The sequence below is a fragment of the Ammospiza caudacuta genome, chromosome 9 (assembly GCF_027887145.1).
Source record: "Ammospiza caudacuta isolate bAmmCau1 chromosome 9, bAmmCau1.pri, whole genome shotgun sequence".
Taxonomy (NCBI): domain Eukaryota; kingdom Metazoa; phylum Chordata; class Aves; order Passeriformes; family Passerellidae; genus Ammospiza; species Ammospiza caudacuta.
Genome location: NC_080601.1, coordinates 6,898,532 through 6,913,641, shown reverse-complemented (window position 1 = coordinate 6,913,641; position 15,110 = coordinate 6,898,532). Strand labels below are relative to the sequence as shown.

The 15,110-nt window shown below is 46.2% G+C and overlaps 1 protein-coding gene across 1 annotated transcript; it reads left to right on the top strand.

The window, feature by feature from the left end:
• Positions 1-5,142: 5,142 nt before the first annotated feature.
• Positions 5,143-12,952, top strand: LOC131561187 (lipase member K-like). The gene is made up of 9 exons (XM_058810385.1): positions 5,143-5,247; positions 6,477-6,594; positions 7,233-7,431; positions 7,656-7,765; positions 7,919-8,055; positions 8,484-8,621; positions 8,728-8,799; positions 9,804-9,872; positions 12,719-12,952. The coding sequence occupies exons 1-9, from the start codon at positions 5,143-5,145 to the stop codon at positions 12,950-12,952; spliced, it is 1,182 nt and encodes a 393-aa protein (XP_058666368.1).
• The last annotated feature ends 2,158 nt before the right edge of the window (positions 12,953-15,110 follow it).

Here is a 15,110-nt window from a genome sequence, read left to right as displayed (position 1 = left end):
TCAGTTTGGCACTTCTTTAAAGAAAAATAAATAAAATATTGTATAACTGAGCATCCAACCTGTGAGAGTTTACAGATGTGGGTTCCCATTTGTAGGAGGTTTTCTCTTCTCCACACTGTTACCTCCCAAAAAGAAGCCTCAGGATTTGTGTCCCCTCCTCAGCACCTCCTGCAGGGTTGGCACCTTGTCCTGTTCCCTCCCTCCAGATTCTCAGTTTAGTTTCCATTTCTTCTCTACTAAATGTGAGACATTTATGTGTCACATGTCACTTCAATATAAGAACTTGTTTACTAACGCTTCCTTTACTAAATGGTCTACAACATCTCTGCTTGCAGGCCCAGGAAGGGCTGTTTTATTGGTTGAAATTTGGTTATGTCTTTCATCGTTATGGATTGTTTTCTTTAAAGAGGTTCTCTCACTGAAATACACTTTATAACTGAAGCCTGACTTTTTGATGTGGAAGCTATAAAGGTGAAAGGAGGAGCAGATTTAGTAATTTAAAGATATTTTTAATTATACTTTTTTTTTGTTTGCTAATTCTACATGTTAATTAAATGTACATATCATTCAGAATGCTGTTTCTCCTCAGAGGACCCGTGGGGTTGCACTTCTGCCTGGCTGGGCAGGGGATTGCCACCACCATTTGTCACCACAGAGATTTCTCAAACCTCATAAATACCTGGCCCACTGGCCACGGGATGGTTCTGTGTGGGAGATGTGCTTGGGAATGGTTGGTGGCTCTGAGGGGTCACCTGGATTGTCCCTGCCAGCTCAGCAGAGTCTCTCAGACGTGGAAGCAGGCAGGAAAGCAGTCACAGAGTCACAGAACCATGGAATATCCCGAGCTGGAAGGGACCCACAGGGCTCAGCGGTCCAGCTCCTGGTCACCCCAACAATCCCACCCTCCTGGAGCTCTGGCAGCCTCAGGGCTGTGCCCATTCCCTGGGGAGCCTGGGCAGTGCCCAGCATCTCTAGGGGAAGAACCTTGCCCTGAAATCCAACCTAAACATCCCCTGGCCCAGCTCCAGCCTTTCCCTGGTCCTGTCCCTGTCCCAGAGAGAAGAAGCTGCAGCCCTCGGTGAGGCCTGATCTCAGCGTGTTCTGCTTCAGCTGAACAAACCAAATTACCTCAGCCAGCCCCTGTGTGACCCTCCAAACCCTTCCCCATCATCTCCTTTAAATCCTAACACCTGTTAGACTCAGAACAGTATTAAGACATTATTACACTAAAAAGAGGAACACCAAGAATTCAGACAGAATCCCTGGCAGTAATTTTGTAGAAAACTCCATGATTTAAACTTGAGCATGATGGGTAGTGCTGAAGTTTCCACTGCAATGGAAAAAGCTCCGTGCTCACCTGATGATCAGGTGGGGACTGGCAGCAAGGAAAGCAGGGGTGGTGCAAGAGAGGGCTGCAGGAGCTGGGTGAGAACCCCTGGATGTGTGACACGTTCCTGCTCTCGGGCCAAACACCCACCTCAAGTATGTGCTGGTGGCAGGTGGCCCTGGATGAGGACACAGATTAGGAGCTGTGGCACAACAGCCTTACTGGAAAGGAGCTGGGCAGGGTGGCAGGCACCACCCTGGGCACGAGCCAGCAGTGTGCTCTCCCTGCAAGGATGGAGAACCCCAGCCTGGGCCACAGGAGAGGGCAAGGGGCACCAGGCTGGTGTCAGCCCTGCCAGGGGAGGTGACATCTGGATGCTGTGTCCGGTGTGGAATGCCTGGTGAGAGGGATGTGAGGATGGTGAGCTCCACAGAGGCTGAGGAGCTGTCGGTGACCTGCAGCAGGAGGTGGATGGAGCTGAGTTTGCTGGGTCTGGCCATGCAGGGAAGTTTGAGGGGCTCTCCTTGATCCTTATATCTTGTGAAGGCTGAGCTAGAACAGAGGCCAGACAGTTAAAGAATAAAGTAGGGATTTATTAAAAGGATCTCCTCCATGGATCCACCTTGGGCAGCACAAGAGCCCAGCCAGGGCTGCACCCAAGGTGAACCAAAATGGGCACAAAATGGACACCTGGTCACGGGGTCTGTCACTTTGATCAGTTCTGGTCCATTTGCATATTGGAGTTAATTGTCCCAGTCCCATCCTTGTTTTTCTCTCTTCATTCCACTGTTGTTTGTGCTCTTGGGCCTGAGATTTGGATCATTTGTCCTTGGTTCCCAGCTAGAGAAGGAATTGTTTTTTCTCCCTGCTCTGTGCACAGAGCTCACCATCCCTCAATGTGAAGCCTGGACTTACTCTCTAAAGCAGCACAGAATTTAAAAACTATACAAGCTAAACCTGAGGCATCAATCCCATCCAGTCTCTGCAGTGGTGGTGCTTCAGCAGGAGCTGCACATGACTCTCAAGAGGCTGGAACATATAAGAGCTGTGGCAATGTCCTGCTCTCCAAGTGCTGCAGGACTGTTTTGGGTACAGCCTTCATCTTGCCCCTTCCAGTGCCTCCAGATGAGTGTGGCCAGAGCTGCTCTGCCCTTTCCCTGTAGTGCAGATTTCCAAGTTCTGTTTTCTCAGGAGGTGGAAGCCAGAGATGTCTTACTCAGCTTCAGTACCCCAAAACCAAAGTCACCCTTTGTGACGGTGTTCACAGGAGTCTTAGGATGTGGGAAGAGATGAGGATCTGACTCCATGTTTCAGAAGGCTTGATTTATTATTTTATGATATATATTACATTAACTATTCTAAAAGAATAGAAGAAAGGATTTCATCAGAAGGCTAGCTAAGAATAGAATAGGAAGGAATGAAAGCAAAGGCTTGTGGCTCAGAATCTCTGTCTGAGCCAGCTTGGCTGTGATTGGTCATTAATTAGAAATAACCAACATGGGCCAATCACAGATGCACCTGTTGCATTCCACAGCAGCAGATAATCAATGTTTACATTTTGTTCCTGAGGCCTCACAGCTTCTCAGGAGGAAAAATCCTAAGGAAAGGATTTTTCATAAAAGATGTCTGCGACAACCCTTCACCTCCAAACCTCTAAATGACAAACCCCTGCTCTAGTGTGTGTTTATAGAAGTGGGACAAACTGACAGACCTAGTTGGACACCTCTCAGGCCCGTTCCAGGCTGACAGACAGGAGACACCTTCCCCTACTGACCTTTCACCGCGATTCCCACAGCAAAACAATCTAGGAAAGAAGGGCAGGAGGCAGCCCCAGCCCTGGGAGAACTCTCCCTGTTGGCAGGACCGGGCACTCAGGTGCTCCTCATACCTTCCTGCAAGGGTGTGAGGAGCAGGGATGTTGTGGTGGGCTGGCACAGCTCCATCCCCAGCCCAAAGTGGGGCAGGTGGAGGGAACTGGGAGAGCAGAAGTGGAAAACTGGGTCGGGATAGACAAGGTATGGAGTGTTGCTATGGCAGCTGGGCAGGGGCCCATCCCTGAGCAAAGGGAGCTCCATCCCAGCCCGACCCAGAACAGATGTTTTCAGTCTGTTGCCTGGGATTTAATCTCCATCTCACATGTGGCACCTTTGTATAACAAGAAGCATCATCATTTCATTTCTACACCACAGCCACAGGAAATCAATAACCTAATTATGTCTCTTGTAACAAATAAATAAAACCACCATTGAAATGGGGTGCTGGAAACTTTCTTCAGCAACACCAATTAAGCCACTCAATGGAAATCACCTCCAAACTCTGCCTAAACAATATTTAACTGGCCTCCACAAACAAATTCTGGGAAATTGCACTTTCTAAACTGTGCTGTTACCTAATGATGAATATGCCCTGCATCCCAGGGTGTTTACACTTGCCACCCCACCCTGCAGCCAGTTCAAATAGGGCTGTCTCTATGCCCCAGCCAGGGGACAGAACCCATCCTGTGGCACTGCCACATCTCCATCTCCTCCAGGCTGGGCATCTCTCCCTGCACTGCCCATCCTCTCCAGGGGCTGACACATCCCTGTCACCTCCTGCAGGAGCTGTGCCACCTCTCAGCTGGGCTGGCTGCCTTCACTTCTGGACAGGTGAGTGTGGGGAAAGCATGGCTAGAGCCTGGACAGGGGAAAGGACAGTGGACAGGTCCCCTGGACAGGGAAAAGCATTCTAAACTTGCCTGTGAACAGCACTTACCACTCATGGCACTTCCAGCCCTCAGGACAGGGCACCTAAATCTCATTTGCTGGCTCAGTTCTAGAGGCTGCTCCAGCCCAATTTTTCTTGTGGTGTCCAGTGTTGTGGTTGTTGGAGGGAGCAATGCTGGCCAGAGCTTTCAGTGCCTGTCTGTGATGCCTCCTGCCCATAACTGCGTGCAAAGCCTGCTCCTGTGGCAGCTGCACTCTCCAGCACATTGGATGAGGGGTTTTTTAAGCTGTGTTAAATCCAGTATCACTAAGGGATGTCTAGATCTGCTGGAAGATGCAACTCTCCCCATTTTGCATACAGATTTGCACTTCAAAATGTCCTTCTCTGAATTAGATGTAATCCATTCTTGTATCACTAAGGGAATGTCTAGATCTGCTGGAAGATACAACTCTCCCCATGTTGCATATAGATTTGCACTCCAAAATGTCCTTCTCTGAACGAAATGTAACCAATTCTTGTCTTTTACACCGTGCTCAAGGAGAAGGGCAAGCAGTTAGAGATTTTCTTCTCATTATTTTATTTCTTTTTAAGGAGGGAAGGAAGTGCTGAAATTTATTCATCCTCTCTGTCCCTCCTGGGGTTTGGAGTGTTAACAGGTGATGCAGACAGCAGGGTGATGGGACAGAGCTGTCCCTTTTCTGGAAGGGAGACTGGAGCAGTGGCACTGCATGGTCACTGACAGGACATACAACACCCGACATCCTCTGTGTATTGGAATGGCTCAATTTTATTGAGGTTTGAGCATCTTCAGGGGGCTGGAATGAGCCCAAACCATTCTGTGATTCTGTGATTTTAACCCTTTGCAGTTCCCAGTGGTGCATACAGCACCACAAGGTTTGCTGCCTCACCTCTTACAGGAATTCCTGAAAGTCTGTCCCACCTCCCTGGAATTATCCCTGCTGAGATGTGCTCCCTGAGCCACCCCATGTTCATTAATGCTTTTGATGGTCACCCAGGGCACCAGGCTGAGGCTGGGTCCCACCTGGGGTGTTTCCCTGCCCTGCTCCCCCTGGCACTGAGTGTGTGGCTGTGTTGTTCCAGGCACAGCGAGGATGTGGCTGGCTCTGGCTCTGCTCTCCGTGCTCCATGGGATGGCAGCCGGGGAATGCTTGTTGAATTCCCCATATCCCAAGAATCCAGAGGCAAGGATGAACATTGTGAGTATGATGGCGTTGGAGAGGAGGTGGGAAGCGTCCAGGAAACAGCCACCATTTAAAAAATTACAGTGAAATATCACATTCAGGGATTTCCTCGCAGGAGCCTTGAAAACATTATTACTTATAGGAATAAATCATATATGACTCCATTTTCCTCATGGTGGGAAAAAGGCTATTCTTTATGGATATAATTCCTTTTTATACAGTTTTACAGACCTTGTGTGGGACACCAATTGGTCAGGAGCTTTCTTGCCAATTATTGCTTTTATTGGTTATTAACAAATTGTTATTCTGTATTGACTGGTCACTCAAACTCTCAGTGTCTAAGTGCAGGGAAGTTTGTGAGTGATAGTTTTAATTTTTCTATCTAGCAGTGTAAAAACAGTTTTTACAGGTGGAATTTGTTTTTTACGTAAGAATAGCTTGTTATGTTCATTAACGGCTCACACCAGGATTGCTTTCCCATGGGCACTTGCACAATGCTGGCTTTGACCAGGCCAGCCACTGATTCCAGGAAAGCAGGCTTGATTTCATGGAGCCTTTCTCTATGATTTTTCTACATTACTGCAACAATTATTTCTCGGGGCCTCTTGCTGATCACAGTGACCCTGAGATGTGTTAGAAAGTCTCTTTTCCCAGCCTGGCACTTGAAGAAGGAATCAGAACTCTTCAGTTCTCGGTCCAAAGGTTGTTTATTGTTTCGTATCTATAAAATATTTTCTGCTGTCCAGCTGAGGTCTGCTCAGCAAGACAGTCAGAGACACTCTGCCTACCCCTGGGGTGGTGTTATCTTTTTATACTAAAAGCTACATATACAAGGTTTGCAATTACTTCCCAATACCTATCACCTATGTTAGACTGTGAGCTTCCACTCTAAACCAATCTAAAAGTGCCACCATCACAGCAGAAGATGGAGGCCAAGAAGAAGAAGGAGAAAGGCTGGACACACCCAGATCCCTCCATCTTGCCCCCCTGAACCTCCATTCTAGAAACCCCAAAATCTGCTTTTTCACCCCGTGATAAATTCACTGTCATTCTACTTAATTTGTGTGGCTTGCAGATCTTCATCTATGGTTGGGAACTTGCTCCGTGGGTGATAATCAAAACCACACAGGCATTTTGGGCTCTGTTCCAGGGTCTCTGAGCCCCCTGGCAGGGGTCTTGGCTGCTCAGGACAGCCAGAGGGATGTCCTGGGTTCTGGCAATTATTGGCTTTCTTCTTGTTGCAGAGTGAAATGATCTCCTTCTGGGGGTACCCCAGCGAGGAGTATGACGTGGTGACAGAAGATGGCTACATCCTTCAGCTGAACAGAATTCCTCATGGCAGAGGAAATTCTGGGTGCCAAGGTAAAACTGGTGCCACACAGGACACACACACACACCTTGAGGACTCACTGGGATAGCAGGGCTTGTGCAAGAGGGTTTTCAGGGCTCCCTGTGGCTCGGCATCGGTTTTGATGGATCAGAATTTGCCAGGAAGGCTGATGCCTTGCCAGGGATGTTTCCTCACCCCTCATGGACCCCTGAGCATTGAATATCAGTCTGCAATCCCTGGTGGCACACCTGGGGCTCTCAAATGTGCTCCTGGCTCCCAAAATGTGCTCCTGCTGCCATTTGATGGATGAACAGACTGGTTTGGTTCTCCCGGGGGATCCTCTTGTCCTGTGGGGGGTTAGATCCTATTTAGATCATTCTATCTAAATGAAAATTGCATTTTTCCTGTCACATCCCCAGGCTCCTCCATGTTTGCCCGCAGAGCTGCCTGGGCAGCCCAAGTTCTGCCAACACCAAGTTCTGCCAACACCCCCAGAGATTCTGGGGATAAAGTCCAAGATAATGGTGAATTTTAAAATGAAATCTAGAGGAACACCAACACAAACCTCCACGGATTTTGGCTGTCATGGGGATAACACTTTATAAACTGTTTCAAAAGGTGACAAACATCATTAAAAATGAGGAGAGTCATGATGCTGCCTGTCTTGCAGGTGTGAGGCCCGTGGCACTCCTGCAGCATGGTCTCCTTGCAGAAGGCAGCATCTGGCTCGCCAACTTGGCCAACAACAGCCTGGGCTTCATCCTGGCAGATGCTGGCTACGATGTCTGGATAGGAAACAGCAGAGGGAACACCTGGTCCAGGAGGCACCAGGTGCTGACCACCACACAGGATGAGTTCTGGGCTTTCAGGTAAATGGGCAGGGTTTAGGGTCTCATAAACAGCTGAATTCTGTCAGGGTCACGCTGCTCCAGCTGGGGGATGAGTGAACCAGGCTGGAGTGAAGCTCATTCAATTATTCTGAGTGAAAACTCAGTAGGATGAAGAGTTTTGTGGGGCGGCCCTGTCCTCCTGCTGGTTTTGTGGTTTGCTGACGCTGCCCCTCTCAGCAGGACATCTCCTCTTCTTTCTGCAGCTTTGATGAGATGGCTAAATATGATCTCCCAGCCATGATCAGCTTCATTGAGCAGAAAACAGGACAGAAACAGCTCTATTACATTGGCCATTCCCAAGGCACCACCATAGGTGAGTGTGTCCTGCTGATGGCAGCACGAGAAGTCAACATCCCCTCTCAGATTAGTAAAATTACTCACTGAAATTAAACTATGTGCATGAGTGCCTTGAAAGACTAAAAAAGTCTAAACCTTTTTTTTTTTCTACTTTTTTCCCCCCCACCAGGTTTTATAGCTTTTTCCACTATGCCTGAGCTGGCTCAGAAAATCAAGGTGTTCATTGCTCTTTCGCCTGTGACCACAGTGATATTTTCTCAGAGCCCATTTAGAAAACTCTCAGTCTTTTCTGACTCTGGGCTTAAGGTTGGTCTGCGCTATGTCCTGCACAGCTAAAATGGTTTTTCTGGGGGGGGATTGTGAGATTATCTATGGAGTATTTCAAGTCATTTAGAAAGAGGAGAGCTCTGCGCTCTGTTTTATTATGAAGGAAAACACATCTCACTGCAGAACCTTTCAGTGCTGTCCTGAATTCACTCCCTAAAATGAATTATTCTGGTGAATAAAACTGATGCAGAGGCTGTGAATTGAGCCCTAGCATTTAACACAAGAGCATTAATGGATGTAGGAGATCATGCCCATAAGAAACAAGGAGCTGAATCATTTAATGGGGTGCGAGGGAGGTTTCACTATGGGCAACCTTAATGGGGGGATAAAATAGAGGTTGTAAAGTAGTGCTTTGGGGAAAAGCATGACCAGACTTCCTATTTGATAGCAGATTTGGGATTTTACAGGAGCTCTTTGGCACGAGGGAGTTCCTGCCCCACACTGCCCTGGGGGAGGTGGTCCTCTCCAGGTTCTGCTCCTGCTCCAAGGTCTGCAAGCACATCCTGGCTTCAATTTTCGGGTTCAACTGGAAGAACACAAACATGGTACGTGGGAATGGACCTGTAGAGGGTCCTTCTGAGGGCCAAAGCCTTGGCCATGCCCTGTTCTGCAGGGCCAGGTGAAATGTGGGATGTGCTGGTGTCCTTGCAGAGCCGGTTCGATGTGTACATGGGGCACAACCCAGCGGGCTCCTCCGTGCAGAACATCATCCACTGGCTGCAGGTAAACCTCCCCAGCCACCCTCCATGCCCCACAGAGTGTCCCTGGTCCCTTGTGGGCAGCCTGCTGTGCTGCTGGCTGCAAGACACACCTTGGCCAGGTCTTTGGTGGGTTTTGTTTCCACCCCTCCATAAAACACTCGGCGGGTTTTGGAGCCAGAGAGGTGGATCTGTCATGGAGCTGAGGGCCCTGCAGCCACAGCAGGCACATCCCAGGGCTCTTGTTTCAAACCAGCTCCAGCCCTGCAGCCCAAGTGCCATTAGTGGTCAGACTGGACCAGACTGCCACCATTAGTGGCATCTGGACAGCAGCCAATTAAGCTCATTACTGATAAAGCTGATTATTTCTCCTTCTTCCCTTTGTGAGCATGAGAACAGTCACCACCAGAGCCCTTTGACACTGCAGTTGTGCTCTGCTGCACTCCTTTTCTCTTCCCCAAGCTAAAAATTTGCACATTTTTGGTAGATTGTCTGTTTGCCTTCTCTGAGGTGTGTGCCACGGGCTGTGCTCAGGGCACAGCTCCTTCTCTGTGTGGGATTCCTGCTCAGGGACCCCAAAAGGACTTTGGGGGGTTTGCAGCAAGAGCACACACCCCATTTTCTGAAGTGCTGCTGCCCAGTGAGGGATGAGGCCACCTTGACCTTGTATTGCTGTTGGTCCTGTTCCAATTAGACAAGAGATGCTCAGAGGCTCCTTCCATCTCTGACCGTGCCATTTCAGGCCCACTCTCCAGCCCACAAGGAATACTTAGAGTTCTAAACCCATTTTCCAGACCATTTTCATTTCTTCCCATCCTGGTGTTATCCACAAGCATTAGAAACATAATCTCTGCCCATTTGTCCAAATTCATGACAATAATTACTTGTGCTGGGCCTAGGGCCAGGCCTGTGAGACACTGCCAGTTCAGTGATGAAAGCTAACTTTTGAGGGTAGACTTTTGAGGGTTGAGTGCACCCCCAGAGAGCTGTGACTTCACTCAGAGCACTGCACGTCTGAATTTGCTGCAGGGAGTCCACGGTGGGGCACTGAGAGCTTTTGATGGGGGGCACATGTACAACAGCCTTCACTACAGACAGGTGAGGCGCTTCCTGTGGCCTTCCCTTTCCTTGTTCTCTTCCCATCCATGCCTGCTGTGTCTCCCCTTAATGTATTCCTCCCTTCACAAACTGGAAGTCAGGATGTCTGCTTGGAACAACAGCATTTTCCATTCTCAACTCTATTTTGCAAATATATTTTAGATGGAATAAAACACTTTAAATTAGACTTTCCACTTTCCATAGGATAAGGGGAAATGGTCGCAAGTTATACTGGGCTAAATATTAGGAAAAATTTCTTCTCTGAAATAGTGGTTAAGCCTTGGAACAGGAAAAAAAAAGAAAAAGAAAAAGAAAAAACTTTTTTTATTTCTTAAACAAAATGTGTCATTCAGAAAGCAGTATGCTTCTTAACTGGATTAATTACACTGCAGGTAACGAGAGATGCTGCTGGCAAATCACCTCATGGCAAATCCTCAGGGTGTGGAGCCGACACAAACCCTCCAGAAATGTTTTAATTTCAAAAAACTTGCTTCCAAACACCTCCCTGGTGTCGCTGAAGGAAGTGCTGGGGAAGTGTCACCACAAAGAACTTTGGGAGGGACCTGTGGAGGTCAGGATGATCCAACAGCACTAAACCAGAGCAGCCAAAGTTCTGCCTTCTTATCCAAACCATCTGTAGAATCAGAACTAGAATTTCTAGCCCAGCAGAACCAATTCTCTAATTAATTTTAATTAAATTGCCTCACTAAATCATAGCATGTAAGGTTATGCTGCATCTCTACTGTAGTTCCTCTCCTTTCTAGAAGAAAGGCGTTCCAGTTTTCATTCCCCCCTCTTCCCAAAAAGTAGCAACGGTGCACAGTTTGTTGCACTCCAGCAACATCTCCTCTTCGGGAAGTCCCTCTTCACTCTCCTCTTGTGAAGCCCCTTTTCCCTCTCCTCTTTATGAAGCCCTTTTTCCATCTCCACTTTGTGAAGCCCCTTTTCCATCTATCTTCTCCTTGTGAAGCCACTTTTCCATCTAACAGCTCTTTTTGAAGCCGCTTTTCCCTCTCCTCCTTGTCAAGCCCTTTTCCATCTGGTCCTTTTGAAGCCCCTTCTCCATCTCCTCTTTTTTAAGCCCTTTTACCCTCTGCTCCTTGTGAAGCCCCTTTTCCATCCATCTCCTCTTATGAAGCCCCTTCTCCATCTTCTCCTTGTGAAGCCCCTTTTCCCTCTCCACTTTGTGAATCCCCTTTTCCCTCTCCTCCTTTTGCAGCCCCTTTTCCCTCTCCATTTTGTGAAGCCCTTTTCCATCTCCTCCTTATGACACTGCTTTTCCATCTCCTCCTTGTGAAGCCCCTTTTCCCTCTCCACTTTGTGAAGCCCCTTTTTCTTCTCCTCCTTCTGAAGCCCCTTCTCCATCTTCCCCTTGGGAAGCCACTTGTCCATCTTCCACCTATCTTCTCCTTATCAAGCCACTTTTCCATCCATCCCCTCCTTCTGAAGCCCCTTTTCCATCTCCTCTTTGTGAAGCCTCTTTTCCATCTGCTCCTTGTGAAGCCCCTTTTCCCTCTCCTTTGTGAAGCTACTTTTCCATTGATCTTATTGTTGTCAAGTCCCTTTTCCATCTATCTGCTCCTCATGAGGCCACTTTTCTTTCTCCTCTTTGTGAAGCCCCTTTTCCACCTCCACTTTGTGAAGCCCCTTTTTCATCACCATTTTGTGAAGCCCCTCTTCCATCTCCTCCTTGTGAAGCCCCTTTTCCCTCTCCATTTCATGAAGCCCTTTTTCCATCTGTCCTTTGTGCAGCCCCTTTTCCATCTCCTGTTTATCAAGCCCCTTTGCCACCTCCACTTTGTGAAGCCACTTTTCCACTTATCTTCTTGTTGTCAAGTCCCTTTTCCATCTATCTTCTCCTTGTGAAGCCCCTTTTCCATTTGTCTCCTCCTTTTAAAGCCCCTTTTCCATCTCCTCATTCTGAAGCCATTTTTCCATCTATCTCCTCTTTGTGAAGCCCCTTTTCCATCTCCACTTTTTGAAGCCCCTTTTCTCTTTCCTCTTTGTGAAGCCCCTTTTCCCTCTCAATTTTCTGAAGCCCCTTTTCCATCTCCTACATGTTAAGCCACATTTCCATCTCCCTCTTGTGAATCCACTCTTCCCTCTGCACTTTGTGAAGCCCCTTTTCCCTCTCCACTTTGTGAAGCCGATTTTCCCTCTCCTCCTTGTGAAGCCCCTTTTCCATCTGCTCCTTTTGAAGCCCCTTTTCCATCTCCTCATTGTGAATCCCCTTCTCCATCTCCTCCTTGTCAAATCCCTTTTCCTCTGCTCCTTGTGAAGCCCCTTTTCCATCTGCTCCTTGTGAAATCCCTTTTCCCTCTCCATTTTGTGAAGCCCCTTTTGCATCTCTTCCTTGTGAAGCTCCTTTTCCATCTCCACTTTGTGAAGCCCCTTTTCCCACTCCTCCTTGTCAAACCACTTTTTCATCTGCTCCTTTTGAAGCCCCTTCACCACCTCCTCCTTCTGAAGCCCCTTTTCCATCTGCTCTTTGTGAAGCCACTTTTCCATCTCCTCTTTTTGAATCCACTGTTCCCTCTGCTCTTTTTGAAGCCCCTTTTCCCTCCCCTCCTTCTGCAGCCCCTTTTCCCTCTCCATTTTGTGAAGCCCCTTTTCTACCTCCTCCTTATGACACTGCTTTTCCATCTCCTCCTTGTGAAGCCACTTTTCCATCTTTCTCCTCGTGAAGCCGCTTTTCCATCTATCTCCTCTTTGTGAAGCCCGTTTTCCAGCTCCTCCTTGTGAAGCTCCCTTTCCATCTGCTCCTTGTGACACCACTTTTCCCTTTGCTCTTTGTGAAGCCCCTTTTCCGTCTCCTCTTTGCGAATCCCTTTTCCCTGTGCTCCCAGACCGGGGCCCCGTTCTACGACGTGCAGGACATGGAGGTGCCCACGGCCATCTGGAACGCGGGCCGGGACTGCCTGGCCGACCCGCGGGACACGGCGCTGCTGCTGCCCCAGGTCAGGAACCTGGTGCACCACAAGCTCATCCCCCACTGGAACCACATGGACTTCGTGCTGGGCCTCGACGCCAACGAGGTTCTGTACCGCGAAATCCTGGACATCATGAAGAAGCACCCCTAAAGGTGCTGGTTCTACCTGATACATTTTTTATTTTTAGCGTTGTCTCTGCAGGATTTTGAAATTTCTTTTCAATCTTTTGAATTTTTTGAATCTTTTGAAAATTTTTTTTTAATCTCTGTTTGGACCACCTGAATACAGTTGATTAAAATGTTCAGCTTTTAACTGGAGTAGTGACAGGGTGGGGAGAGGAGCCTTCATGCCACTCCTGACTGGCACTGCATTGCCTTTTCTTATTTTCCTTCTTTTCCCTTCTTTTCCCTTCTTTTTCCCCCTTCTTTTTCCCCTTCTTTCCCCCTTTTTCCCCATTTTTCCCTTTTTTTCCTTTTTTTCCTTTTTTGTTTGGTTTGGTTTCGGAGGAGGTTTTTTTTTTGTTTGTTTGGTTTTGTTTTGTTTTGAGGTTTTGTTTTTTGGGGGTTTTTTTTTGTGCCTTCATCAGTGACACAAAGCTCATTGTGGCTGTCTCAGGTCTGCCACTCTTATGCCTAAAACCATGAAGGTGGATCAGAAAGACACCCAACAGATCTGTGGTGAAAAACACCAGAATTAGGACCCCAGATTGTTTTGGGTGGGAAGGGACCTCAAAGCCCATCCACCTTCCCCTGTCCCAGGCTGCTCCAACCCCCAAAATCCAGCCTGGCCTTGGGCACTGCCAGGGATCCAGGGGCAGCCACAGCTGCTCTGGGCACCCTGTGCCAGGGCCTGCCCACCCTCACAGGGAACAATTCCTAATTCCCAATATCCCATCCAGCCCTGCCCTCTGGCACTGGGAACCCATTCCCTGTGTCCTGTCCCTCCACCCCTTGTAAATAGTTTCTTTCCATCTTTCTCCCTTCAGGTACTAGAAGGACATGTCCCTAGAAAAAAAGCAGTTCTAGTGGTTTTGAATTCAATAAAATTGTAATTAATCACATTTTTAATGTTGCTGGGTTTGGGCATTATTTTTTTTTCCTTTCCGTGACTGAGGGGTGAGAAATTAATAAATCCTGAAGAGAAATTTCCAGTCAGACAGCCCAGTGTGTGATTCTGGTGGTGAATGTGTAAAATCCAAATAAAAAGGGGCTTAAGGGTTTTCATAAAGTGCTTATCTTAGGGTTTATCTGAGAGGTTGTGGTAATAAGACTGATCAGTGATCTCAGAGGTGCTGTGATGCATTGATGGTTGTTTTATTTAGCCTGAAGGAAGGGCAGTCATTTTATAGCAATAAAAAATTTGGGTGCTTCTATCAGCCAAAATCCTGAGGCCCATCAGAAAACCTCAATAAATATGTCAATGTTGCAAGCACCAGAAGAATCAGCTTCTTTCAGGGAGGGAGAATCCAGCTGTGAGGCAAAGCAATATTTCATGGAGGAACTGCTCAAAATCATGCACTGGAGCACAGTCAGATTTTCAGTCTGTCAAGTTTTCTTTAAAATTCCCTGGAAGATATCCATCACCCTGAAAAGCAGAGTAGATCAGTCAGAGTCTTGTGGGAGGCGAGGAAGTAATTTTGGGGGAGAGCAGCCATTCCAAGTGTTGCTGTGGGTTATTTATATTATATTATATTATATTATATTATATTATATTATATTATATTATATTATATATAAAATATTATAATACATTGTATTATAGATTATATATACTATCATATAATAAAACAATATATAATTATTTATTATAATAATATATTTTATAATAGTATCTATTATAATATAATATAATATATAGTACCTATATTAATATATATTATATAATTATATATGTAGCATTATATTTATGTATATTATACAGAATGTATATAATATATTAAGATAATATATTATAATATATGATCATATTATACATATCATATTATGTATATTATATAATTATCTATTATATTCTAATATTGTATTATATATTATAAAATACATTAAATTATATTATTATATTATTATATTATATCATATAATATAATATTTAAATATAATATATTGTATCATATATATTATTATATTATAGTTTAATATAATATATAATTTAATATAGTTAAGATATAATATCTTATAATATATAGTACATATATTAATAGATATGCACTATATTATATAATGTATATAACTAATGCATATTAATATATAATATATAAAGATAAAATATATTATATTATATATTATCATATTATATATAGTATATTATA